Source organism: Myotis daubentonii, chromosome 6 (assembly GCF_963259705.1).
Source record: "Myotis daubentonii chromosome 6, mMyoDau2.1, whole genome shotgun sequence".
NCBI classification, from domain to species: domain Eukaryota; kingdom Metazoa; phylum Chordata; class Mammalia; order Chiroptera; family Vespertilionidae; genus Myotis; species Myotis daubentonii.
In genome coordinates this window covers 62,503,716-62,530,045 of record NC_081845.1, presented here as the reverse complement: position 1 = coordinate 62,530,045, position 26,330 = coordinate 62,503,716, and the positions used below count along the sequence as shown (strand labels likewise).

Below are 26,330 nucleotides of genomic sequence, written 5' to 3'. Positions count from 1 at the left end.
TCATTTGGTACCTATGATGTATTCACCTGGAGCAGGGGTGGGGAATGTAAGGCCTGGAAAATCATTTGGTCTGGAACTGCCAAGGCAACCGCAGGCAGGACTCAAAATTTAACAAATCTGCTTTACTTTCACAGCAGCATGAATTTATATTAAGTGAATAATGTTATAAATATCAAAATGGCCCTTGGCAGAATAAAGGTTCCCCACCCCTGTGCTAATCTTGTCATCCCACGTATAAGCTCCTTGAGTCCAGCATGATTCTCACACTTCATGGACTCTCCCAAATAAAAAAAACACACACGAGACCATTTATGAATAAAACTCTCAGTAAATATACATGATTTGGGGCCAGGTCCTTTGCAATCTGTCCCAGCCTATCATTAGTCCCAGTATATACATCTGTCATCTTCAATCATTGTACTTAGACTATTCTGTTGTACTTATTTGCATTATACATTTCCTAAAGGTAGGAATTTTAGTTAAATATTTGCTGAATGAAAGAATAAGTAATAGATGCAGTTGGTAAAAAGGACGTTACGAGGAGGATGCGATGAGTGAAATAAAATATTCAGGAGATATTTACTGCAGGATGAGGGACGTACATTAAATTTTAAAGAAGGTGGGACACAGGTAATGGGAGAAAAGAGAAGACAAACTGTAGTTATCTTATAAATTTTACAGTGAATATATTTAATCTCAATAATTTTTTCAACAGCACTTTTCACTGTTGATGGAAGAGCATTTTTGAGAATAAAATCCTTTTATTCTTTGTACATAATCATACTCCCACCAAATCTGTGGCCATCTGTCCTAAAGGCCAGGGAGAGAGTGGCCAGCAGGATTCTCATACCTGAATTTTCATGTCGAGCTGGCGAGACTGAACTTCCTGCCCTCACCATCTGGAAGAAGAAAGGGCTAGAGAAGCCTCACAGGCCACAGGGGCTGGTAGAACTGGTCGCAGTGGCCCTGTAAGGCTGAGAGGATCTGCTGCCTACCTTGTGTTGCCACAACTCCACCACTGTTTCCTGCTTCAGCCCTGAGCATCTGGATCAAAGCCTCTGGGAAGTTTAAAGATGCCCCCCCCTTTTTTGATAACCAACATTAAATTCTGTAACAATTCTCTCCTCCTGCATGCTTTTTTGATTCAAACAGAGCAGTTGTCAGTGCTCCTCTTTACCTGCGAACACTGGTTTTATTTTTCCCCATTTGACATGAAGGATTTCGATCATTTTGATATTTATATCACCTTTTCCTGCTGGACATGACTAAGCACAAAACTTCTACCTTTGTTGTCAGCAGGAGATGACACTTCAGTGGAGAAAGAACCTGATTGACGGGAAGATTCATTCATTCATTCATTCATTCTAAAGCTTGGTGAGCACCTGCTGTATATAATCCTCTGTTAGGCACTGGGAAAAGAGCCCCTGCCTTCCTGGAGTTTATAATTATGTTGCTTCTTGCACTTCCTCACACCTTACCCCTAGTTTTCAATGTATTTTACTCCTCAGTCCCTAGGAAGAAGTGAGCATACTGAACAGAACAAAGTCAATGACTCTTCACTAGAGTGATAAAAATGCAGTACTAATAATACTGAATGGCCAGTCCATTTTACTAAGACAAAAAAGGCCTGTGAGGAGCTGGATTGACTCTCAGAACTTCTTACTGTTGTAGGCATCTTGGTGTCATTGAGGAGTGTGTCCTCAGGAGTGAGAGGGAAGGGCCTGAGTGAGACATCGGCAACATCTGTGGGAATTTAAAAAATAGCAGGCACAAAATGAGACTGGAGGAGTTGACATTAGAACAGGTAAAACATTTCACATACTTTTTCTGTCACTCTGGAATTTAAATACGTTAGATCCATGCTGAGCTCATTTTTATTTTAAGATCACATAAATATGTTCTTGAGCAAAATATAACTAATACTATTCCTCCCAACTTGTCTTTCTCTCTAGGACCCAAGTTTGGTGCTCTCTCAGATATGTTTCAGTTAAATGGTTCTGCCTAAGGAGACCTGGTTAATTTTTCTTTTGGTGACGATGTAAAGGACACATGGACAAAGGTTTATCCTGAATTTGTTTGTTGGGAAGTATTGGTAATTACTGCCTCTAAGTTGTAGAATAATGGACAATTTGGTTTTGTTTTTGTTCTTTTCTAGATTTTTCAAGTTTCATAAAATAAGTTTAAATTACTTTATAAGGTTAGACATACAAGCTAGTTTTGAGAAAGTACATTATAAATTTTGTCAACTTCAATTAAGGATTGCTTTTCAAACAGCATGCTTTCCTGATGATTTGAATTAAGGTTCAGAAGCAGATGGAATAAGACCTAAGCTTACCTGTTGAAAACACGGGAGTTTTACCAGGCTCTCCTAATATCTCTTCTGTGGATATTTCATCTTTTCTGTTAGCAAAATAGAGAAGAAGTGGTAAAAAGGAGCATGATAATAGGGGGAATGCATTTAAATTCGTCTATATTGAATAAACCTAAAAATTAGAGAAAAAGTATACTTTAAAACTGGTTTACTTATTTTTTTCATTGCAGAAGTAATCTTCTAATATATTTTAATTGAAGAAAAATTCAAACAACCCTCCCCAAATGGTTGTTTGACTGCGGGGCTTTTCATAAGCATGTTGGCTTTTCATGGTCCTGGGGAACTTGTCCCTGATAGCAAAGATGGTTCGGGGGCCTGATGTTTTATAGTCCTTTCTGCTTAAACTGTGCCCTTGACATCAAAGATAATTGATGACTTGGTCCATGACTGAAATATTCTTGCTAAAATCTCAGACTTTCAAACCTACAAATGCAGAGAGTCAGTAAGTTTATCCAATAAAGTAACTTGTGGCTACAGTGATGGGATAGCGAGAGAGTTCTGGATAATGCAATTGTATTAAATCTCTATTCTGAACATAACCATTGCATGCATTGTGAGTAAGTTCACAGTGCCATGGAGTGGCAATGCAGAACATATTCTAAGGGCAGATCCAAGGCCATGGTTATAGAGTAGTCTGCATGTAACGTAAGCTTTATTTAGAAAGGAATAGCAGTAGTAATATCTTTTGAAGCTTACTTTAAGATGTGTTACTGTAAGCTATTAGGTCTCAAAGGATTGTGTCTGTTTGTTTAATATAGTCATGGTTGACCAATATATTTGATTCAATTTTCTGTGGCTCATGATGATGAAAGACCAAAGGGAATGGCTAGGTGCTCTGTTGTTGTGGATTCATATAGATTTGCCATATAGCCAATGGGACAGATTTCTGCCACATTCAGTTCTGCAAAAGTGCTAATAGGGGCAATGCACAAACTATATCATTCAGCCTGTCCTGGGCTCTAACCAATCAGAATGAATGTCAGTTGTACTGGTATACATGGATGACTATATTGGTGCACATAGGCTAAATTAAACTCAGGCTTTATAGTGGAATTTGGAATTAGCTATTCTTATTTGCTTTTGCCAGTATTATGCTATGTGTTTAATAGTTTTTATGGAAGTAATACTTAGTAAACTCTTATAATATCATTATAGCATTTGTAAATTTAGATAAGTTTCTTTTTTATTTTATAGATCTTTCTTTAAAGTAAGGTCTCCTTCCTCCTGTCAGAACCTTGGCATCATTGTTTTACCTTGTTGTACAAAAGAAAATAACCAAGAAGCGTAGTTAGTGAAATGCTGGCTATTGCACTAGCTACAAGTCAACAGCCTACTTCGTGCAGGTGTGATTCTGCCACTACACTGGCAATGACCATCACGGAGGACCTACAATTTGGCAAGCCAGGCTGCTGGGTTCTTCATTATTTTAATGTCATTTGAAACTGGCAGATTGATGGACTAGTCAGGTGAGAAATTTTTCTGTTTTGTTTTCTTGGAAATGTTGGAAGTAAAAAAGCTGCTTCTGTCCTTCTTTCTCTCTTTTTTTTCCTTTTAAACAACAACTTGGTAACCACAGGTAATGTAAAATGTTTGTCTCTTCCTTCTTTCTCCCTAGCAATGCTGGCAGGCACAGGAATAGATGGAATGATTCTATTTCTTTTCTAATTCTGGCTTGAATAATTGTTTCCTATAATTTAAAATGTTTTTCTATAGAGTCTTGCTACATTCTGTTGGATTTTTTTCTTAGGAATGGCCTCTGCTTTCTTTTTGGGAAATGTAGGAGTCAGTAAGTATTATTCTATATTTAAATCAGAGGAGCCAATATCTTTGTGTCTTGTGAACAATAGTACTAATATTTTCCTAAGTCGCCTTCTTGCTTCTGGCAATAACTTTTAAAAATTCATAAAAAAGTATAAAAAGATAGACATATTGAGGTCTATTATATATTATAAATATATGAGGACTTTACTCAGTCCTGTAGCAGTTGGTAGAGAAATATAAAACAGTTCCTGCCCTGGAGATGTTTACACTCTCACAGGGAAACAGGGTAAAGCAAGGAGATGCTAAGTAATAATGCAAGCGACAAATGGAACACATAATTCAAAGCACAGGGAAATTACTGCAGATGAAGACATCCTGGGGAGGTGGGACTGCCCTGGGAGCTTGGAAGGGGAGCAGGGTTTGGAGAGATGGAATGGGGAAGGCAGGTTCTTCCAGCCAAGATACAGGGCCTGGGATCAGAGTCTGGGAGGAGGAGGGTGTGGTCTGTGTGCCCTGGGGAAGGGCACAGTGGCAGTGGTGGGATCATGGGAAATGAAGGCAAAGTTGGAAAGGTCAGGTTCTGAAGGGCCTAGATTAGTTAGTTTGGACTCTGCCTCACTGAAGGTCCTGGCAGCTAACAGAGGTCTCACTCAGACTCTGAGAAAAATTTAATAAAGGGATTACTTACTAAACTGTGGGACGAGTCTAAGAGCAACCACAAGTGAGGGTGCAGAGCCTGGGGCTGGTAACAGTGGGTGCTAGAGCACTCTGGCCAGGAGGGGTGGGAGGATGGAACAGATACCACAAACTAGAGACAGAGAAGGCTGTGGCAAGGGCTGCCCGACAGGCACTGAGCTGAAGCCGAAGGAGACCAGTAGCCCTCGAAGACTTTGCAAGTTGGGGTGAGGGAAGGTGACACATTTGCTCACCTCATTCCATTCTTCCCCCTCCTGATATTCCGCTCCCCATTGGCTGGCCCAATCCAGCAGTCAGAGGGCACGAAATGCCAGGAACTCAGTCCCTGCTCAGACTTCTGCACAGGGTGGGTGAGGAAGTGTGGGGAGTGGGTATTTAGAATGGCAAAAGTAAAGATGTGGGAATCTTTTGAAAGCCATTGCACAGGGCTCAATGTAGGAAAAGGAATATTTCAGACATATTAGTCCTCAGCAGTTATAAAAGTTAAGGTAGGGAAGAGGTTAGAGCCAGCAATAGCTGTTAGGGAGATCAGATTTGACATTTTTCACAGTGTAAATCAATAAAGTCCTGGACCAGATGGTTGGCAAAGGGAATAGAAATAAAGGAACAAATGTGAAAAGCATTATAGAGAATTGTCAGGAATCCATACAGCCTCTCTTTGTAGCATCATTGTCTTCATACTTAGACTTCTGTTATAAAATATATGTAATTTGTGAGGTTATAATTGGCAATGACATCTCTCTTCTTTAATCATTTTATCTAATATACTTTTCCTTTTTTTTTACATTTTTATTTTTGCATTTGATATTCTGTTATTGTTGAGGATTTAGCTCAGTGGTTCAGTAATTTAGTTTGAGAAACACTAACACTTAACAGAATACCAAACAAGAATTCCAAATTCAGATTGCTTGTTGATCGTATTAAATATCTTCCTGATGTAACTAATAATTTATCATGAATTCTAAAAAACCATACTATTTTAATTGTTCTATATCTTATAAGTGAAAATACACATTAGATACTTATCCATACTTTTATCTGATAATAGCGCAAACATACTAGGTGTACCGGTTAATAATGAGGATTAACTATTGACCGGTTAAAAATGCGGATTAATTATTAACCAGTTAATAGTGCTCTTTTTTTGGCACAAAATTCAACATTTTTAAGCATAAAAATATCTATGATGTTAACACTTTCTGAAAATTTGACATATCAAGTTTTAAAGCTTGTTGTCAATACAACAAAATAGCATACATATCAAATCGCATATATATCAACATATGTGTAACTCCATCTATTGAAAAAAAATCTGCATTATTAACCAGTACACCTAGTATATCTTAGTCTATAAGAGCTAACCATTCCCTTTTATACATTCATTTATGTGTAGCACAATAGAAGTATAGATTGTCTGTCATGTTAGACTAACCTACACAGACTTCAGAGGCTGACATAACATCATAAAGATACAATAGCTGAGTCACTCCATTATGTTAGCTTTCAAAAGTCAAGAGCATGCAGCACTCTATTTTGGGTACTTACCTCTCAGGGAAGTTACTCTGTTTTATTCTCTGCAGAAATAGAAAAGTAATTTTACCAAGAGATAATGTCAACTGAAGAGCTAAAATCTATTTTCATCCCCCTTTCCCTTTAACTTCACTTCAACCCTCACATACATTGTTATTTTGCAAGAATAAAATTCTTGTTGGCCTTGTCAGGTATTTCCAAGCATATCTTCCACCAACCCTTCTGCCATGGAAACCGAGTCAAAAAAGGGTGGGGGCTGGAGGTGTGGGAGCTATCTGGGCAGCGTTCCACACATACAGTGTTCAGACTCACCTGCTGAAGAAGATCCAGGTGCTCCTGGGAGTTGCTGAAATTTTTCCCAATGTCAAAGAGGCAGAAAATCTCCTGCTGGCAGGTGCTGACCCAGCCCTGGTATTCCCCTGTGTCGGGGATACGATCCAGAAAGATCCAATAGGCTTCCCACACTGCTTCCTGGCACACTGCAATGCAGCGCCATTAGGAGTAGAAGATCCCCTTCTCCCACCCAAGCACAGGCTTATAACATGGAAAGCTTTTGCATGGCTTATGCTGACACACTAACTTATAGCCCAGAGAAATGAATTCATTTAACAACTATTTATTGAGCACCTATATGTGCTATGGAGAAAAATAAAAGAAGGGAGATAGGGTATTTGAAGATAGAGCATTTGAATGTGTGTGTGTGTGTGTGTGTGTGTGTGTGTGTGTGTGTGTATGTAAGACTTCAATTTAAAATAGGGTGATTGAAGAAAGCCTCCTTATAAAGGTGACTTTGAGCAGTTTGGGAAAAGACTCCAAGGCTAGAGAAATCTATGAGCATGCAAAGAATAGCAAGGAGGTCAGTGTGGCCAGAGCAAGGCTGAGAGTAACAGAGGATGAAGACTGAAAGATGTGGAGAGGGGAACACAGATAGTCGTTAAACTGGGCATAGGTACTGGCTATATTTGAAGGTTTTCCAAGGGATGAGCAGGCACACAAACAGTTTAAATAGAATTAGTTTCTAGTCTCAATTCTCCCATCATGCTTTCCTAATAATGGTCTGCCTAAGGGCACACCTTTCCTTCTTCATTTTCCCTTTGATCACCATCTTCCCCCATTCATTCATCGCTAATCTTATTGGGGCCCAGTGCCCCTAGGCTGCCACACAAAGGCATGATTTGAAACAAACCATAGCTTTGAGGTTAAGAAAGCAGGTGAATTTAGTCAGAATGGATTTTTGCAATTAGGGTGATTTCCATTTCTTTGCTTTTAACATATTAGGAGTTCTAATGGAGTCAGCATCTGATAGATCATTAAAAATAACAATGACAGCTCATGATGTGTCTGTTAGCATATAATGCCAAGGGAACTTAAAGAGTCAGGATATTACTGGCACAAAACTCCCTCTGTTCCCATCTACTTATTTATGTAACAAGTTTTCTCAGCATTTAAATGAAACTGGGTAAAAGAATAGGGATGCAAAGCCCTATCTTATTGTAGCAATGCATGATATGAATAGTAAGTAATGGCACATGAGCTAATAGAGGGAAACCACCAAAGCAGCCCCGTCTATCCAGAGGCCGAAGCTAATGCAGCTTAAGCTCGAGTCCTTCACTTAAATTGGCCTCGTCCAGGGCCTTGCTCCTAGTTTTGTGTCTATAAACATTAGTGCCCACAAAACCTGTGTCTGGTCTTTGACCTATCTGTTGATAATGACTTGCTTAAAATTTTTGGTGAAATTTGTATCTACTTGTTTTGCTAAATTATATATTAAAAGTAATCATAAATGTAACTGAATCTAGAAGAAATTTCTTTGTATGCATAAAGTAACAGGAGAGAATAAAATATTTCAATTTATGCATATATTTTTTGTTACCGAGACATATTTCAGAGCAACCAATAACAGATTTTCAAGCTTACAATAAATTCCAATGAGATAAAACTCTGAAGTGGGAATGGAAGTGTGGGTGTGTGGAGAAAAAGGAGTCATGAGATGTCTCCTACTATAAAGAAAAGTTCTTTCATGTATTTGTTTAGAGTATTAGATGAAAAGTAATGAGGGCCTGTGGTAGATTCCACTGGATATATATGAATGCTCTAATTCTTATTTTGTTTTCAATATCAATTTTTACAATTCACCAAAAGTTACACATATCCAAGCATTTAAATTTAAGATAAAAACTTTAGAAGTCAACTAAAAAGCATGCAAAAATGTGCATAAAATTAAAAAATTATTTTAGGGGACTATCAGCAGTTCTCAACCTGTGGGCTGTGACCATCGGAAAACACACATAGCATATCAGATAACAGTAGCAAAATTACAGTTATGAAGTAGCAACGAAAATAATTTTATGATTAGGGGTCACCACAACATGAGGAACTGTATTAAGGGGTCGCAGCCTAGGAACGTTGAGAACCACCGGATAGATATCTTCTGTTATAAGAAATTATAATATGTTGATTTTTTTACTCTAGAGAAAAGGGGAGCAATTGGAGGCTTTGGGGCAGAAGCCGACATCACTTGATTTTCTAGAGAAACTGACTGCTGTGCTGAGAAAGGGGTTGTGGGAAGAACCAGGTGAGAGAAGAACAATTTAGAGACTCATGGTCCTGGGCTTCATTCTCCCTCACACCCCACTTATTCTATGTCTGGATTTCTTTTATCTTTCTGTTTTAAGAGACAAAGAGAATTCCAGGACATCAAAAGCAACCGGACTAGAACCCACAAAGCTGGGAGTGGGTACAGTCCTACCACTTCAAATGAGCATTGAGTTTTCCATGTTTGGGGAAGTGCAGGGGTGACCTAGAGACCCATATAATAATCTCTCACTGGAGAACCCATGTTTGTGAACATGATCTCTCTCCGGCCAGGCAAGGATCAGAGAGTTTTAATGCATTTCCTTGTAGCAATCATCGTGAAGTCTTTTGATCATCACCTCCAGTCAAGAGTCTATGTGCCATGCAAGAAGGAACCAACATTTGTTCAAACTCTAGGAGTTGTGGGTTCAGTCCAAGCAAACCAGCTGCCTTGCTATCCTTCTCACCTGCATACTTTACACTCTCTTGGGGGATGCTACTTTGTATACTCCATCTTTCCCCAATGAGACCAGTTAGTTTAGTTCAAAAACCTATTTAAGTGCCAGATATACAACAATACATAAAATTAACTAGCCCTGCCTTTGAGAGCTTAGTGTGAGTGACTTTCACTAACAATATCCATGAGTGAAACATCTGGGAGACATAATGTGACATTCCTTCTGTTTACCAGTTCAACACACTCTTGCCTGTGTTGCTTTTTGTCTCAGATTGTTCCCTTTAAAAAATATTTTTATTGATTTCAGAGAGGAAGGGAGAGATAGAAACATCAATGATGAGAGAGAATCATTGATTGGCTGCCTCTTGCACGCCCCCTACTGGGGATCAAGCCCGCAACCCAGGCATATGTCCTTGACCAGAATTGAACCTACGGCCCTTCAGTCTGCAGACTGCTGCTCTATTCACTGAGCCAAGCCAGCTAGGGCAGAGTGTCTTTCTTTGATTTCAGTCCAGTTTAAGGCTTGTTTTTGGTGCCTGCATCTTCCTAGCTCTGCCCCTTTTCCCACCTTAATGAGACATAAAACCCCCACCCCCATTGAAACCTACTTTTCACAAAGACTCTGAGTTTTCCCCCCAAAGCACAATTGCCTGAAGCTGCTTGAAGAATGCCCTCCCTGGAGCATTGTAGTTTACAGGGATCAAAATATTAGGATGAAACGGGGAGTAGAAGCTTTTCTTTGGACTCTTTTTGGGAGGCAGGTTTTTTGGTGATTCTTCTGATGCCATTTTCTTGGCCTCCTGGAAACGCAACACAAACCAGGAAGCATAGAATCCTGCTGGGATTGGGAGAACAAGAGCTCCAGCCCATGACCCCCGGGGAAAGTCCCTTGTCCTTACCAAGATAGCATAAGAATAATCCTTACATGAGGCCTCAAAGGATCTTGGGTCTGGGAGGAGTCTAGAAACTACTAAAAGTTGGATTTTTCTACTCCCTTGATTTACCTGTTCTGCACCAGCCTTTTCTGCACCTACTGGAAGGATTGCCACAGGGGTTCTGGAGAAATCCAGAGCCTTGCCTCCAAATCTTCCCACAGTGGCTGGCCACGGCCTGAAATCTGACCACAGAGCCTCAGACTTTCTGCTGCATGTCACTCCCCAGGCTGTTCTGAGATGTAGGAAGAACCCCAGGGAACACAGGCCTTGGAGGCCAGACCTGTTCTTCGATCAGTGATGGCGAACCTATGACACGCGTGTCAGAGGTGACACGCAAACTCATTTTTTGGTTGATTTTTCTTTGTTAAATGGCATTTAAATATATAAAATAAATATCAAAAATATAAATCTTTGTTTTACTATGGTTTCAAATACCAAAACATTTTTATATGTGACACGGCACCAGAGTTAAGTTAGGGTTTTTCAAAATGCTGACACGCTGAGCTCAAAATGTTCGCCATCACTGTCCGATATAGTTCTTTATATTTGGAAGGATGAAGTTAGACCAATGGTGTGTGAAAATGCCCACCACAGGAGTGGGCACACTTTAGATGGGAAGGTAACACACTGAAGTGGGAGTCAGGATGCTGGGCTCTAACTGCTCCGTGACCAAAGGGGGCCCTGACTGAGCATGTCCCCTCACTTTTCTGATCTGTACAATGGGGGTGTTAGCTAGGTGATCTTCAGACCAGTGCTTCTAGAATGTGAGAGTGCAAATGGGTTACCTGGGGATGTTATTAAAATCCAGATTCTGAGAGTAGAACTGGAGTGGGATCTGGGAATCTGAATGTCTAGCAAGTTATCTGGTTGGTAATGGTGAGGCTGCTGGTCTGTGGACAACAGTGGAGTAGCAAGAACTAGAATTCCCTCCATCTTTAACTTTTTCTAAGTCACAAATTAATGTGAAAGAAAGATCTAGCTTTTGATATTGGGGTTGGGAGAAAGAGAGAGAGAAGGAGAGACATAGAAGAATGGAGGAAGGGAAAGAGAGGGAGAGACATGGGGCAAATGGTGTGAAGGGAGGCAGTCACAGAAGAGGGAGTTTACCTGGGTGGGAGCACAGCCCCTCACTCCCCTCCCCGGGACACTAGCAGAAACAAACTTGCCTCTGTCTGAGCTTTGGGATGAGCATGTTTATGATTCTACCGCGAACATTTTCACTTGTGTTGCTTTGAGCACTGGGAAAAGAAATAGCTCGATATTCCATTTGATTTGGGGAATGCAGGAGCTCTCTCTCCTGTTTGAAGGATGTCAACGGATAATTTTGTGAAAGCAGCTACGAGAACAGTAAGTGGGTAACTCTGTCAAAGAAACACTGCTTTGTAGCTGGACCTTATTTCTAGTTTATGAACTGAATTTGTTAGACTTAAGAAACCTGTGTTGATGAATAGTAAAATTTCACATCACCCAAGGGCAGCCATAAAGATAATGGGCTGTCATTGCCGTGGGAAGAAAAACAGTGGTTTGATTCATTTAGGGAAGCAAGAATGAAAGAGGCAAACCTAGTAAAACTAAAGAGCTAATAATAAAATTCAGAGCTAAAAATTTGGATGCAGCAATAAATAGTGTCTTCTATAAATACTTGTGATGAATCCTATTTGTGAATGTCATAAAGAATTAGAAGTGTCATGAAATAGTTAGCAAGAGTTGTGTTCATATTCAATGTGATGCATATACTATATTTTTATACTTGAACAAATAAAATGGAATTTACCTATATCATTATCAAATCAAAGTGTAGGGACATTCAAAATGAATAATTTACACATGTCACTCTTTTCTTTGCCTCCTGTGTTCATCAACAGCATTTCGTGAGAACGAGCTATGCAGAGGGGCTGTGCTAGGATCTCAGAATATTCGTGTGGTGCACTTGATTCTCTATGATTAGAGTCCCCCTTCTGCTATGATCTAGTGAGTACTTGCCGTTTCTCTGTGGGTGTGGCTTCTGTCAGAAAGCAAATATCTCTCTACTTCTACATAAAACGAGACACATGAGAAACATAAGGCTTGATGTTTTTGATACTGTGCCGCCAAAACCCAATAAGAACTCCCCAGATTAGTTTAAACTTGCACCTATTACAGATGTAAATACTCAAGAACATGTTGGGATGTTAGTATCATGAAATGCTTTTCAGTGGTCATGATGTGCAACACATCACAGGCTGGAAGTGAACTAGCTTGCTTTAGTCAATGGGCTTGAAATAGATCAGGGTGACTGTGCTTTCTGGAATGGAAGCAAACATCCGGTAAGATCAAGGTGGAAATCAGTAAACCGCCTCAGCTTTCACATGTAAGAGGAACTGAGTTTAGGCTTCAGCTAGACAAGATACTTTGCGTTATTTGGAGCTACCTGGGGAATTAAATAGCAGCTACTAAAGATCCCTTTTTTTTTTTCCTTTCAAGAAAAAGCCATGGAAATTTTTCCAAGTGAATGACTAGGGCAGCCACTGATGGCTGTGGTATCATTGAACTCCATAATGACTCCCAGGGACACAGTAAGAACTCTGCAGGGGTAAACACTGCACTGGAGCTCTGCTGGAAATCACAGTAATTATGTTGAGAATCCATTAACACCCCTGCATTGTTTTTTATCTTGGTAAGCCCTGTTCGCTTGTGGCTCCTCTGCACTTGTCCGTGCCTCTAGGTTTCCAAGCCTCAGAAGTTTTTGCTGAATCAGCAATAAACCCCTTAACCTTATCAAGGAGGGAAAGAGTATCTGGATTGTAATGTTGCCTTTGAAAAATAAAATGTTAAGTCACAAATCAACTCGCTCAGGTTCCTGATGTTGCAATCATCCCGTGCTTCTTACTTCATAATAACAACATTGAAGTCCAATATTGGACTTGGGCAAAAATAAAAGAGGTAAAACTCAGAGACCAAGGCTTTCCTGGTGACTTGCTAACTGCCCTGATGGCTCTGTATTGCACAGGACATTATTATCATTATTATAAAACATAAGAGCAGATACCTATCATTGTTTTGAATGTTTATTATTCATTACTCTCCGATTAGTTGGCAGATTTTTATAACTCTTGTGACTAAAGGACAGACTGGAAGTTCTGGGCTGGATATGACCCCTAGATGAATAAAAGGGAAGGGGTGGAAAGAAGAAAAGGTTAAGCAGGTTTCATTTCTTTTCTTACCTCTCAATCTGTAATAAGCTTGAAGGCTGGCTAGAACCTGTTTCCTGGATTCCTGTGGACAGACTTTAACCCCAGCTGGAAAAAATGCTGATCTTTTTGTTCGATGCTTTGCCAAATCGAATACTTGTCTCATGGTTGACACTTTATACATTTTTGCAGGACTTTCAGCTGTTTCGATTCTTGGGGCATTGTCTATGTCTTTAGTTTCAGAATGGTACATTTTAATGGAGAGATCTGTAAAGGAAAGGTTGATTTCCTAGTGAATACATACATTTATGCGATATATGTGAAACATGGTAAATGAATGGCATCAATGAAAAATTGTAATCCTCTGCTTTATGAAAATTCTACTTTGATGCAACTGCCAAATGTAATATTCCAATGACAAGGCACTTTCAGAAATAAGTGAATAGTATGAGCTGATCAAGTCTTTAAAAAACAACAAGACACCAACAACAAGACATCTCAAATCATCCTGCCTTTAGGAACTGCCAAATATTGAAACCATTTCCCACACATCTCTCTAAAAATCACTCCCCACTTAGCTCTCAAGCTTCCCGAGAGATGCCTCTTTTGATAGACATTATAATTCAAGTGGGAAGTGATATAGCATTGTGATACCCGGGGGTATACTCTCGATGATGAAGTGGAGTGCTTCTGAAAACCTGGGGAGGGGAGGCAATGCAACAAAACAGCCTTCCTGCCGATTAGTGATGAGTGGCAGTCCTAAGATTTCCTTATGTGTGGGGCTCAGAGGGTGTCAATCTGGTTGAAAGTGAGGGAGGGCCACGGCATGTCTTACAGTTGCATTTACAGAGCAAGCTTGTGATTTTATGCAGGGTGATGAGGGGAAAGGTGAAGGGGCCAGCTAAGAGAGGAGGCTGGCAGAGGGTCAAACTCCCCAAGCCATTTCTTCTTGCTGGCTCTGCTGTGTCTAGACTTCATTTTTAACTCCCTAGGCTTACATTCAGTGAGTACTTTTTAGTTTTGAAAATTTTCATAAGTATTATCTCATATCATTCTCACAAAAGCTCTACTATATAGATGAAACAGATACTATTTTTCTCAGTTTACCACACAGTAGGTACTGAGGGTTAGAGGTATTAGGTCATGTTAACAGTGTAGTCAAAACTTGAGACCTCCTCTCCCACTCGATCTCTGTCCTCTTATCCATTGCACAATTTAAGAAAGGAATCTTTGATGAACATTTGGGACCACTCACTATGGCTCCTTGGGAGCAGAAGCGTGTGACTTACAGAGATTTGTATTCTCATTCTACTAAAGAAGGCTCTTGAACAAATATCTTTTGAAAAAAATCAGGCAGAAATCCAAGCAGAGTGGCTGGAGAGCAACTCACATCTTGTTGCAAAGCATGAAAGTTTCTCCTTCATCTTAGGGAGAGTCCTAGTGGGAACACATAATCTTTGTCACTGTGAGGAGTGTCAGAGTACTTGGTCAGTTTTGGGCAGTGATAAATTCTTTGGAAACTCCAGAGAGGAAAGGAGCTGAGAGGTTCATTTGCTCACCCAGCTACACACCACACGAACCCATCATAACCTCTGAGTGGAACATGGAATTGAGTCTCCAGGGGACTCCAGTGTGCAGACAGGTTGGGGAAGCACTGTTTGGTGGGTCTGTAAGAGTACTTTCAGCAGAAGAGGAGAGATCATCTACTTCAAACTGGCTTAAACAGCAAGGAAGTTATTATTTCATACAAAGGGAAGGAGAAGGTAGGGGATGCATGTTGAAAATGAAGCCCTGCCTCTGCCTTTCTGCCTTCCTCTCTTCCCCTTGCTCAGCTCCCTCATGTGGTGACTGTCCCTATAGGTTGGCTCCACCGAGTTAAACATGCTTGCCCTTGTTCATGTTGAAAAATAGCCTTTTCCTAAAGTATGGCTGATTTATGCGACGTATCTGGACCAGCACCAGTTGTGAAGAAATATGTCAGTGTGGTTGGCTTAGCTGAGGATTACAGGGCAGGGGACTGAGATTACCCCCACTGGCTCATTCTAGCTGTGGACTGGGATCAGGTTTCCCTGAGTCAGCTTGGCTGCATGGCAAAGTGGAAGGTGCCCATTCAACATCGGGGCAAAGTGCATGAAGGGGCACAGGAGCTGAGTCTACAGTTGTTAGTGCCCACAGCAGTTGGTAAAATGGAAATTTTAGTCTAGGAATGTTAATCTATATATATAAAAGCCAAGCGACTGGACCGACCAACCGGAATGACTGGTCGGTGTGATGTGCACTGTGGCTGGCCAACTGGTCTGATTGGGGGCGTGGCCGGCCAGCCAACCTCCTGCGTCCCCTACCCCTGGCTGGCCTGGCCCTGATCGGCCCTGATTGGGGCAGGCAAGTTGGACTCCACCTGTACACGAATTCATGCACCAGGCCTCTAGTTTTTAATAATCCTTTCACACAGTTATCAATTACAGTGTGGTAAGTTGTAGTAAAGTTTTTGTAATTATATTTCAATTACCATTAAGAAAAAGTGTGCCTCATTGAATAAGTCTAGCCTATCTGGCATGGTAGACACAGATCATGGGGAAACCAGGCTCCCCATACACCCTGCATTATTCCATTTTTCTCTCAGTGCCTGCCTGCAATGCAGGGAGTCCTGCTGTTAGACTAGCCCTGCTCTCACCTCCACCATCACCTCCACAATCTTCAGTCCTTTGGGGATGGCTCTGTTCTTACTTTTTTTTTATGTTAGGCTCTTGTAGCTGTCTCAGAAAAACTTATATTTACTCCACCCTGGCTCTGGGAACAATGCCCCGGTCCTGGAATTTCCCTGGTTGGATCTCTCTGGATCTTAACACTTTGCTCATATCATGGCTTGCTCACATAGATCTGGGTCTTTGGATTTCATCCTATCAGGATGAGAATGTAAAGGGGCGAGATGTTTCTTAGCATTCCCATGAATTCTGACTCATTCTCTTTCCCCTAAGAGGCCAATTTCCCCCTATTTTCCACGTGTGAACATACCCACACAGCTGGTGGTCAAAAACAAAGGTGAATTAGTGTGACATGAGATTCGGTTTGCTTGGGATTTCCTGGTTTACTGCTGTTATACTTTTATTCTCAAATGTGTCCTTGTTTGAAAAATAACTTATAAAAGCAGCCAGGTTTTCATGTCTCCCTGCTGGAGGAAATTCCAGGTTAAAACTCTACAAATGGTTGCCTCCTTCCTCTAGGAAGCACCTTGTTCCATTTTTGAATATTATCTCTGTTTATATAATTCTTTCCTTTTAGCTGAAAGTTACCTTCCAGTGGGTTCCACACATTAGTCCTATTTCTGCCCCCTGGTATAGCAAAGGCTTAGTTACAGATACCTACATAAACAGTTCTTATGTTTTCCCTATATTAGGCAGTTCTCTACTTTAGGCTATCCTCTACCTTTCTCTGGTTTCTTGTATCACATGAGTTATCAGTTACCGTAGCCTGCTGTTTTTCTCTAGATTATATAAAACCAACCACAGGGGACTCCTTGTAATAATATTATTGCCTGAGAAGGATCAGAGTATTTTGCCTGTGTCCCCACCCAAGTCATTGCTAGAGAAGATATGGGGGCAAGATCTCTGAGAACAGGGACTTCTGGTTACCTGGGTCCAAGGATATTTATAGGACAGGTCACAGTGACAAAGTCTGTGTCTTTCCCAAGGATTTCAGATAAAATAAACCAATTTTTTTTAAAGAATTACAATATGGAATGTTAAAGATTTTAATGAGGTAAAAAGAGCTGTTATTTATTGGAGCTAATGAAAGCACTTGTGGGTAAAGCAATTAGATCATATTAGATGCTGCCCTCCAGTGCTGCATAAATTGTAACCTTGATATTGAACTGAATTCTGATTCTTTGAATGTATTTTCATATGTTAAAATTTTAGTTTATATAAGTATTTGGGGAAAAATAGGTAAAAGTTTAATGAGAATAAATTGGTAGTTGAAAGACCTGCTATTAAAAGGGAGCATATTTAATAGAAGAGTGGAAACATTTTCTGAGGAAGAAATATTTCTCTAAGATGATGACAAAACCTAAGTATAACCTGTATGATGATGAGTTAGCTGCCATCAATAACTATCTCCAGGTGAAGTTCAAAGTTAGAAAAAAAAAGAAGAGGGGCAAAGTGATTTCAGAAAAAAATAAACAATAAAAAACCCCTCAACCTTTTCCAGAATTCAAGCATATTGGAAAATTTTAGTTAAATAGATTATAAATTTGGACAAAAACAAATGTAATTGTACTATATTATATTGTATGTTAATCACCAGGAAAACTATCCTTAAACCAATAGTTTTAGGAAATAGTAATATTATTGAAGGATGCAAAGACAAAAGTGGAAATTAATACATTCGACTAGTCAGAACTAAATGCAGATGAACAGCTAATACTCATAGTGGTTACTGTCTAAATTTAACATAAATATGTTCATTATTTGTGAAAGAAAAATCCAGTAGCAACACAAATCATACTGTAGATCACTTAACTATTCACAATGTTTTTATAGTGACAATGGTAACCAGGGCACTGGCTCTGTGACTTACTAGCTGTGTAACTTGGAAGCACTTGACCTCTCTGTGCCTGAGTTTCCTCACCTGTGAAATGGAGGATAGTATTGCCTCTCCCACAGGATTCCTGTGATTCTGAATGAGTTACTGCATGTGCAGGCCTTAAAACGGTGCTGGGCCCAGTGTAATTTGCTCCATAGAACTCTTTCACCTGGTAATCCATGCACTTGCTTCCTGGCATCACGGTTCCTTTCTAACACACTGGTCTCTGGTACTGCTGTCCACAGATAGACTGTGTCTGTCCTGACGTCTTCCTGTGCTTTGCTGCAGGGCTCATCTTGAGCTCATCCGCTATTTTATACTGAAGGGCCCTTCTCCTCCTTCTTTGTTTGTTGGACTCCTACTTTCCCTTTAAGGGCCAGCTTCTAAGCTTTCTATCCTTCTCTCCTAAGCTTTCTCAAATCTTAAGTTCAGAGTTCATTCATTTCTCCCTCCTGTTCCTCTAGCATGGCTCATATCTCTATTGCATTTACTGACCCACCATATTGACCAGGTGCCTTCTATGGTATTGGCAGTAAATTAGATGAACAAAGGTCATGGAACTTGTGTTGTAGTGCTTGCACAGAAATCCTATATAATAAAAGCTAATATGCAAATTGACTGAATGGCAGAACAACTGGTTGCTATGATGCACTGGTTGCTATGATGCTCAACACAGGAGCTGACCCCTGGTAGTCAGTGCACTCCCACAGGGGAGTGCCGCTCAGCCAGAAGCCAGGCTCACGGCTGGTGAGCACATCTGCGGTGGCAGCGCTAAGGATGTCTGACTGACAGCTTAGACCTGTTCCCCACAGACCTCCCTGCGAGAGGGTGCAGGCCAGGCTGAGGGACCCCCCTGAGTGCCTCTAGTTTGTTATAAATACAGGAATTTACCTCTTTAGGTTGTAAACATCTTTGTATTTGCAAGCACCACATTTAGACTGCAAATACCTCAGTATTTTAATCCTGCGCTATCCCACACCACCTTGGTGCTTGCCTAGCACAATGTTTTATACACATCAGATATGCTATACATATTCACTAAGTGAATTAATAAAAAAGTCCTGTGGAAATAGTAATGGGTCTTTTACAATATAGAAATGAGATTCATTAAAAAAAACATTAGACCATGAAAAATAGCTTCATATGTCCTATTCATCTATATTATTGCAACCTCCTATTAAAATTTCTACTCCCTTCTATAGTGTCTAATATCAGAGGTTTTGGACATAGCCATCTTATTAAAGATAATATCCTAAGTGAAAAGACAAAAAACTCATTTGTGAAAGAAAATCAAAAGAACAGAAAAAAGGAGATGGTTTAGGCATAAAGTATATTTTAGTCAAGTCATCATTCCCAGAAGCTTTCACTCTGTCCAAGAGCAAATAAATAATAAATGGAACAATTAAAAACACGGGTATCAATGAGAGAAAATATTAATATTGCCTGGCCTTTTAGGATGACAAGCCCTCCACCTCCTGGCCCCTCCATTATTGTACTTGATAGTCAAAACCATAAGCATGGTCAAATCCAACCCTCTGCCTACTCCACACCTGCACCCTTGTAGCTGAACAAGGCTGGAGAAAAAACAACCAATAGGATTCACTTTAAATTTATGATCCTCAAATTATATTACACTACATTTCCCTGGCCCATTGAGTTTCAAACTCACTTGGAGAACTGCACACAAATTTTCTCAGATTTCCTGCCTTTCTTGCCAATTCTCACTCTCAGCTGATGACCTTGCTTCACATTTTATTGAGAACAAGAGGAGCTTGAAGAGAATTTTCTGAATTTCCAGCACTGCATCTGCTCACTAGCTGCATCTGTGCTGAAATGCTCTGCTTTCCCTCCTGTGACTGCTTGATGAGTTTTCCCTTCTATTTAATTTTTTAAAATTGATTTTAGAGAGGAAGGGAGAGGGAGATAGAAACATCAATGATGAGAGAGACTCATTGATTGACTGCCGCCTGCACGCACATCACTAGGGATTGATCCAGCAACGCAGAGATGTGCTCTTGACCTGAATAGAACCCAGGACCTTTCAGTCCACAGGCCAATGCTCTATCCACTGAATAAAACCGGCTAGGAATCCCTTCTACTTAAAAGATTCTCCCTTGATACCACTTCCCCTCCAGCTACTGACCAATTTTTCTCTTTACTCAGCAAAATTTTTGAAAGATCTGTCTTTATCTCCTTTCCTAAAAAAAGCAAGCTCCCATATGTGTGAGGATTCCTCTGCTACCACAGGCCAAGAGCTACCAACATTGCATCCCTTCCTTCTCGCCTCATGTGATGTTTCACCAGAAGGTGTCGCTATCTAACACATAATGTACTGAACACTTGATGTTGGAAAATATAGGTAACTCCATTAATCACTTTGAGATTGGAATTGTACATGTTGAGTATTGACAGTTATTGATAGGGTTGGTGGTGAGGGTGGTGATTTTGCAGCAAAAGAGAGATTTGAGGAAGGGCTGAAAGTTAGCATGGTGGGATGGACTCCCATTGGGCTAGGAGGTTCTCAAGAAAGGCCTGGCAGATGGAAAATATTTAGGTGGGCAGAAAGGAGGACAACATGTCCACAGGCAGGTCAACTTGCAGCAAGCTAAGGAAAGTGGTTGACACTGAAGATCTGAGGATTTAAATTAAATTTCTTTAGCCACTCTATCCTGGAGCTGACCCAGATCCTGCAAACAGTATAGCTATGACAAGTTTGGAAATTTCCAAATATATAGGAATGGAAATTAATGAAACAACAGCTAGATCCAAAAACTAAATACAAACATTACTTTATTCTGAGAACAAGTTAAATCTGGCCAAGGGTGGAGTGGCAGGTCTGGAAGACTGGGCCTTTGGCCCTTCATTCATTGTTTTAAAGTTAGATTGTCTAAGCATTGCCTAAGGGTGTCTACTAGCTAAAGTGAAGGCTAGCCCTTCACTCAAAAGTATGTTTTCCACTTCAGGTTCTAGGCTGGCGGCCCATGTCCTTGGTGTTGACTGATATCCTAGAAGCCATCACAGGCCTCACCATCTCACTGCCATATCACTGAAGAGTATATTTCCATCCTTTCTGCATCAAAGTTAGCTTCTAGTCATAGGCCGCTTACAAAGTTTCCACTTCGGGGCTCAGCCTTGACCATGAATTAGTTTCTTTCTTGATTACGAGTTTAGTAAAGTGGATCCTCACTAAACTCTTTGGACCACTCCTCACCAAACTGTTTCTTCCAGAGGAGTATTTTCTAGCCATTGAGCTCTGCAGGCTTACAATATAGGATTGTTGTATACATATAGTGACAATTACAGACAACAAGAAACTGAGAATGGGGCTTTCTCAGAAGCACTGCTATGAAAGCAACGGCCACTGGTATAAGTACTTAGCAAACCCATTATTTTTTTCCCAAGGGAAAAGGCTGTAATGGCTTAATGAACAAATTAACAGTAGAGACAAAATTTACTGGCATTCCTAGGAAACAAAAATCTCCATTTGAAAAACAGAACTCTGTAGAGAGACTATGGATAACATTTCAGGGCCTAATTAATGAATGAAAGTTTTAAAAAATAGTAATTGAATCCTGCATAAACTTCCCCACCTTACCAAAAAACAGCAAGGGATTGTGGCCTTTATGCAAATGCTCAGCTTGTTTGTGATCTATTGCATCTGGTCCGCCCCAACACTAGTAGAAATGCTCAATCACAGAAAAATGTTCTCACAGAGCAAGGGCAACTAAATGAACGTCATGCTTAACATAACTGAACATGCCTCAAAAGTTCTGCAGAGATACTGAATGCCTGGTGTAATGCTGTTCCAGAACATTCTATGGATTTCAAGCCCACCGTTTTTTGCACAAACATAGGAGCTTCCGTACTTTGTTTCCCATCTCTCTTCCTACATACAGTGCCCAATAAACCTCCACAGTGTCCACCCTGTGGAAGTGTGCTGGAATAAGTGATAGAAAGAGGATTATAGAAATGAAGGACATTTCCAGTGGTTTTCTTTAATGACAGATGAAGAGAATACTCTCTCACAATCGTCAGACCGATGAGCAGTGATGCCAGGGGGATGCTGCACACGGCCCTCTCTGAAGCTTTGGAAACTTGGGTGCCATTGCCGCTTTCCTTAACCCCCAAACTGGTATTCGTTCAGCAACACCCCTTCCCAATGAGGGTGAAAATTGCTGTTCCCTTCTCTCAAAGATTAGAGCAGTTGCATTATCTTCCTTCTCATTGAAAAAATCAGATTTAGCCATTAAACTTGATATATCAGAAAGGAAAGGGTTAAAACCTTAGAGAACCATTACAAGAAATAAAAGTTGCTAACTCCTGTTTTCTATTCTCTATACATATGTATTAAGTTCCTCTTCTACCTCACTGCACTAAAAAAAGAAAAAAGAAAAAGAAAAAAAAGAGGAAGAACCAAATTTAAATATGAGTTACTGAGAAATTTTGCTGATGGAATAGGCAGCTTGGTGAGTGGGTAGGAACAACATTGAAGTTCAAGGGAGAAGTAGAAAAGCGAAAGGGGGTTGTCTCCCCTGTGTTAGAGGGAGTGGCCCTCTGAGAGGGTGGAGCGGTGAGCTCTCCATGACTGCTAAGTGTCAGGGCGCGGAGAGGCAGGAGGTCAGCACGGCCTCGTTTTTACCTGAACCCAGAACAGAAATGGGTGCTGACTTCCATCCTGCTTGTGGGGCAGGGAGAGGAGAGCATATGGAGAAGGGGCGTAGGGAGGAGTGTTCTCAAACATGAATGGCCTCTCTCTGTCCTGGGAAATAAGAGACACACAACGGAGGTGCTTGTCATGGGGTGGCTTGAAGGTCTCATCCAAGGTCATAATGCAGCCTCTTGGCTGAAGTCCACTCAGAGCCAACTGCCAGTTCCAGAGGCGCTGTTCCTCCCGCAGTTCCATAACCATAGGCATGTGGACTCTCAAGTGCCTTCCAGGCATGTGGTGTTGGTCCGAGGCTGCGAGAAACCACAGGATCAACACTGAGGCTTCTTCATGGAGTGCTAAATTTGCCTGAGAATTTTAGCAGAAAGTTTAAAATGTTAAGGATTGTAAATGCTTTTCACATGAATACATACACAAGATCAGCAAAATCCTTTCTCCTCTAAATACTTGAAAGTTAGAAGAGCAGGGTATTTCTATAAGCTGTGATTAACTGTAAAGCATATTGCTTTGGGAAAAAGTGGTGAGCGGAGTTGGTATAGTGCTGAGGTCAGGTTGAAAAAGACAGGATGTGAAACAGAGTGAGAACAATTTTGTTCAAGTTGCTGGCCAGCTTAGCTAAGGCTCATTTTCAGGAGCTGACAAAGAGAAACCAGTGCTTCCTCCAGCAGCTGAATTTTTTAGTAGCCTGCAGATCACCCTGATGGGGCAGCTACCGCCTCTGTATACGTGTAGGACCAACCCCATTAAGCCACGTTTCATCATTTCATCCTTACATTGACTTAAATTCTACTAACCTTCTTCATTGCTTCTGCTTCTTAATTTTTAACCCATCATGTGTATTTTTTTTTTTTTTGGCACCATCTCCGTAGATTTCAAAATGTGGAGCTTAAATAAATACATAGGTGATGGGTAAGAGATTCAGAATGGAATTTTACAAGTAAATCTGATATGTGGATTATGAGTTGTAATGGTACCTCACAAATGTATGGGATATTATAGTTTTCAGAGCATTTTTATAGCTTGGCTTGACACAATAGTGGGATGTTATGAATCCAAAGGGTTATGCTGGAACAGTACCAGGTCACTCATAAGCCGGAGGCAGATTCAGTCCATGGTCTGTTTGGAAATGTGTGGGGAAACAAGTAGCAGGAATTCAGAGACCTTCCAAGAGCCTATAAAAAAATTTCCCCAAACTCAGGAAGAAGCTAACTTCAGAGGCGGGGGTATGCTAAGAAAATATCAGGGAAGAGGAATGAAGACTTGCTTATGGGACACATGAATGATATGTGTCACTTGCCTTCTGGCTCCAGCTGTGCTGTGTTGCTGGAAATGGGGTATCTCTCCCTGTAATTCCTAGGAGTGCTATATATTTGGAGAATATTTATCTTGTTAAATTCTTACCATATCTGAAACACTCATATCCCAAGCAGGTCTAATTTAGCTCAGCATCTTTACTTTTTAAATCTTTTTTTTCATTTTCTTTTTTTGGCTGGGGTTTTAACATTATAAACCATGCAATACACTACTTTGTAGTTTAGTGCTCTCATGTAAACCTGATGCTGGAATATTTTTGGAGTTCTGAGTAAAGATAATTACATGTATAGCATTGGTGCAACATAGCCACAAAAGAATGATATTTTAACTACTTAAGGAGAGCAGACTAAACAGAAACAGCTGCAAACCTCTACCTGCTGAACTTTCAGATGCGTAAGAACCTATCATAGTTCATGTAAAGAAGAAAAACCTCATTTAGAGTACCTGAGCCTTCTGCCTTCCTAAGCCACTTTCTGAACTTGGGCAAATAATCCCCATAAGCTTTAAATTTCTAACCTAAAAAGAGTATAATAATAATTCTGACACCATAGTTTTTCACTAATATTTGCATGTGATATAGTTTTGTTTCTTTTGAAAGATTAAGTGAGAAAATAGATGTCTCGAGTTTTGAGGAAGGTCTTGCACATTGGTAGCTGTTATTATGATCTGGGACCTTTTTATTTATTGTGAAACTTACAAATAAGAGGAAAATAGGATTGCCTGCTTTAGCAAATAAAATATAGAACCCCCCAGTTAAATTTGAATTTCTGATCAACAACTAATACTTCTTTTAGTATAAGTATGTCCTGTGCAATGTTTGGGACACACTGAAAACAAATGAACAAGTGCTACTGTTAAAAGACAAAGATTGTCAGACTGCATTAAAAGAAAAACCACTGTATACTGTTCTGGTGGACATATCTAAATGAAAAGATATATAGAAGATGACATTAAAAGGCTGAAGAAAGTTATAATCCTATATAATAAAACACTAATATGCAAATCAACTAAACAGTGGAACAACCGGTTGCTATGATGCACACTGACCACCAGGGGGCAGAAGCTCAACACAGGAGCTGCCCCCTGGTGGTCAACATGCTTCACAGGGGGAGCACTGCTCAGCCAGAAGCCCGGCTCATGGCTGGAGAGCCCAATGGCCATGGCAGATGCCTCCGTTGCAGGTGAGTGGTAAGGAGGGAGGAGTCCCAGACTGCGAGAGGGATATCTGACTGCTGGCTCCATGGGTGGATCGGGCCTAAGCTGGCAGGTGGACATACCCCGAGGGGTCCAAGACTGTGAGAGGGCATAGGCCAGGCTGAGGGATCCCCTCCTCCCCTACCTGCCACCCCTGAGTGCACGAATTTCATGCACTGGGCCTCTAGTATGCAGATAAAAATACTAATCAAAGGAAAGTTGGTATAGCTATAAAGTATCAATATAAAGTCAGAGTGCTGCTAGTAAATGTTTAATAACCAACTCTTGGGGATGGGCGAGAGGGCCTGTTTTGCAGCATTTGCCAATTTCCACATGTTAATACTCCTCCATGGCTGATTTTAAGCCACTGATGTGATGTTATCGAACACTGAGTTGGAAGAAATGTGTGCAATTGAGTCCTGTTAGTTAGAATGGGCCAGTTCCAGCACACCAGTGGGTGAAATTCCTTAGTTGGCAGAAAGCATTACAAACTTGAAGACAGTTACATCATCATAATAAAAGATAAAAGTTGCCAGAAAGATGTGACAAGTTAAAATTTTATGTACTTAATAATAAACCTTAAAATATTTAAAACAAAAGTTGACAGAACAATAAAGAAAGTAAAATCACCAATGACAGAAGTTAGATTTTAAGAAATCTTTCTTGGTAATTGATAGAGCAAGAATATGAAAATTTATGAGGATATATAAGTTTGAAAATATAATTAAACTTGACCTAATGAATATATTTAAAACATTTTAAAATAAAAATATATGTTCATATTAAATATAAAATTTACTTGCAAGCATAGGGAGAACATGCACAAATCTATATCCTGGATTATAATACAGATACATTATCTTCTCAGACTAACAGGGAAGTAAGCTCAAAATCAGTTTTAAAAACCAACTGGAAAATACCCATATGTTTGAAAATTAAAAAATAATCATACCTTAAATTAACTCATTAGCCAATGAAGAAATCATGCTGGGTATTAGAAATATTTTTATCAAATGATAGAAATACTGCACAAAACTTGTGGGATATAGCTAAATCAGTACATGAAAGGTAAATTTTACCC

The 26,330-nt window shown here is 40.2% G+C and overlaps 1 protein-coding gene across 1 annotated transcript in view; it reads right to left on the bottom strand.

Moving 5' to 3' along the window:
- The window catches only part of IMPG1 (interphotoreceptor matrix proteoglycan 1), a 119,150-nt gene that overhangs the window by 81,311 nt on the left and 11,509 nt on the right, over positions 1 to 26,330 (bottom strand). The window contains exons 2-6 of the mRNA XM_059699709.1: positions 13,528 to 13,761; positions 6,671 to 6,837; positions 6,374 to 6,402; positions 2,336 to 2,400; positions 1,664 to 1,743 (exon numbers count right to left, since the gene is read on the bottom strand). Of these exons, the coding sequence (XP_059555692.1) occupies positions 1,664 to 1,743; positions 2,336 to 2,400; positions 6,374 to 6,402; positions 6,671 to 6,837; positions 13,528 to 13,761 (575 nt within the window). The remainder of the gene's footprint in view (positions 1 to 1,663; positions 1,744 to 2,335; positions 2,401 to 6,373; positions 6,403 to 6,670; positions 6,838 to 13,527; positions 13,762 to 26,330) is intronic.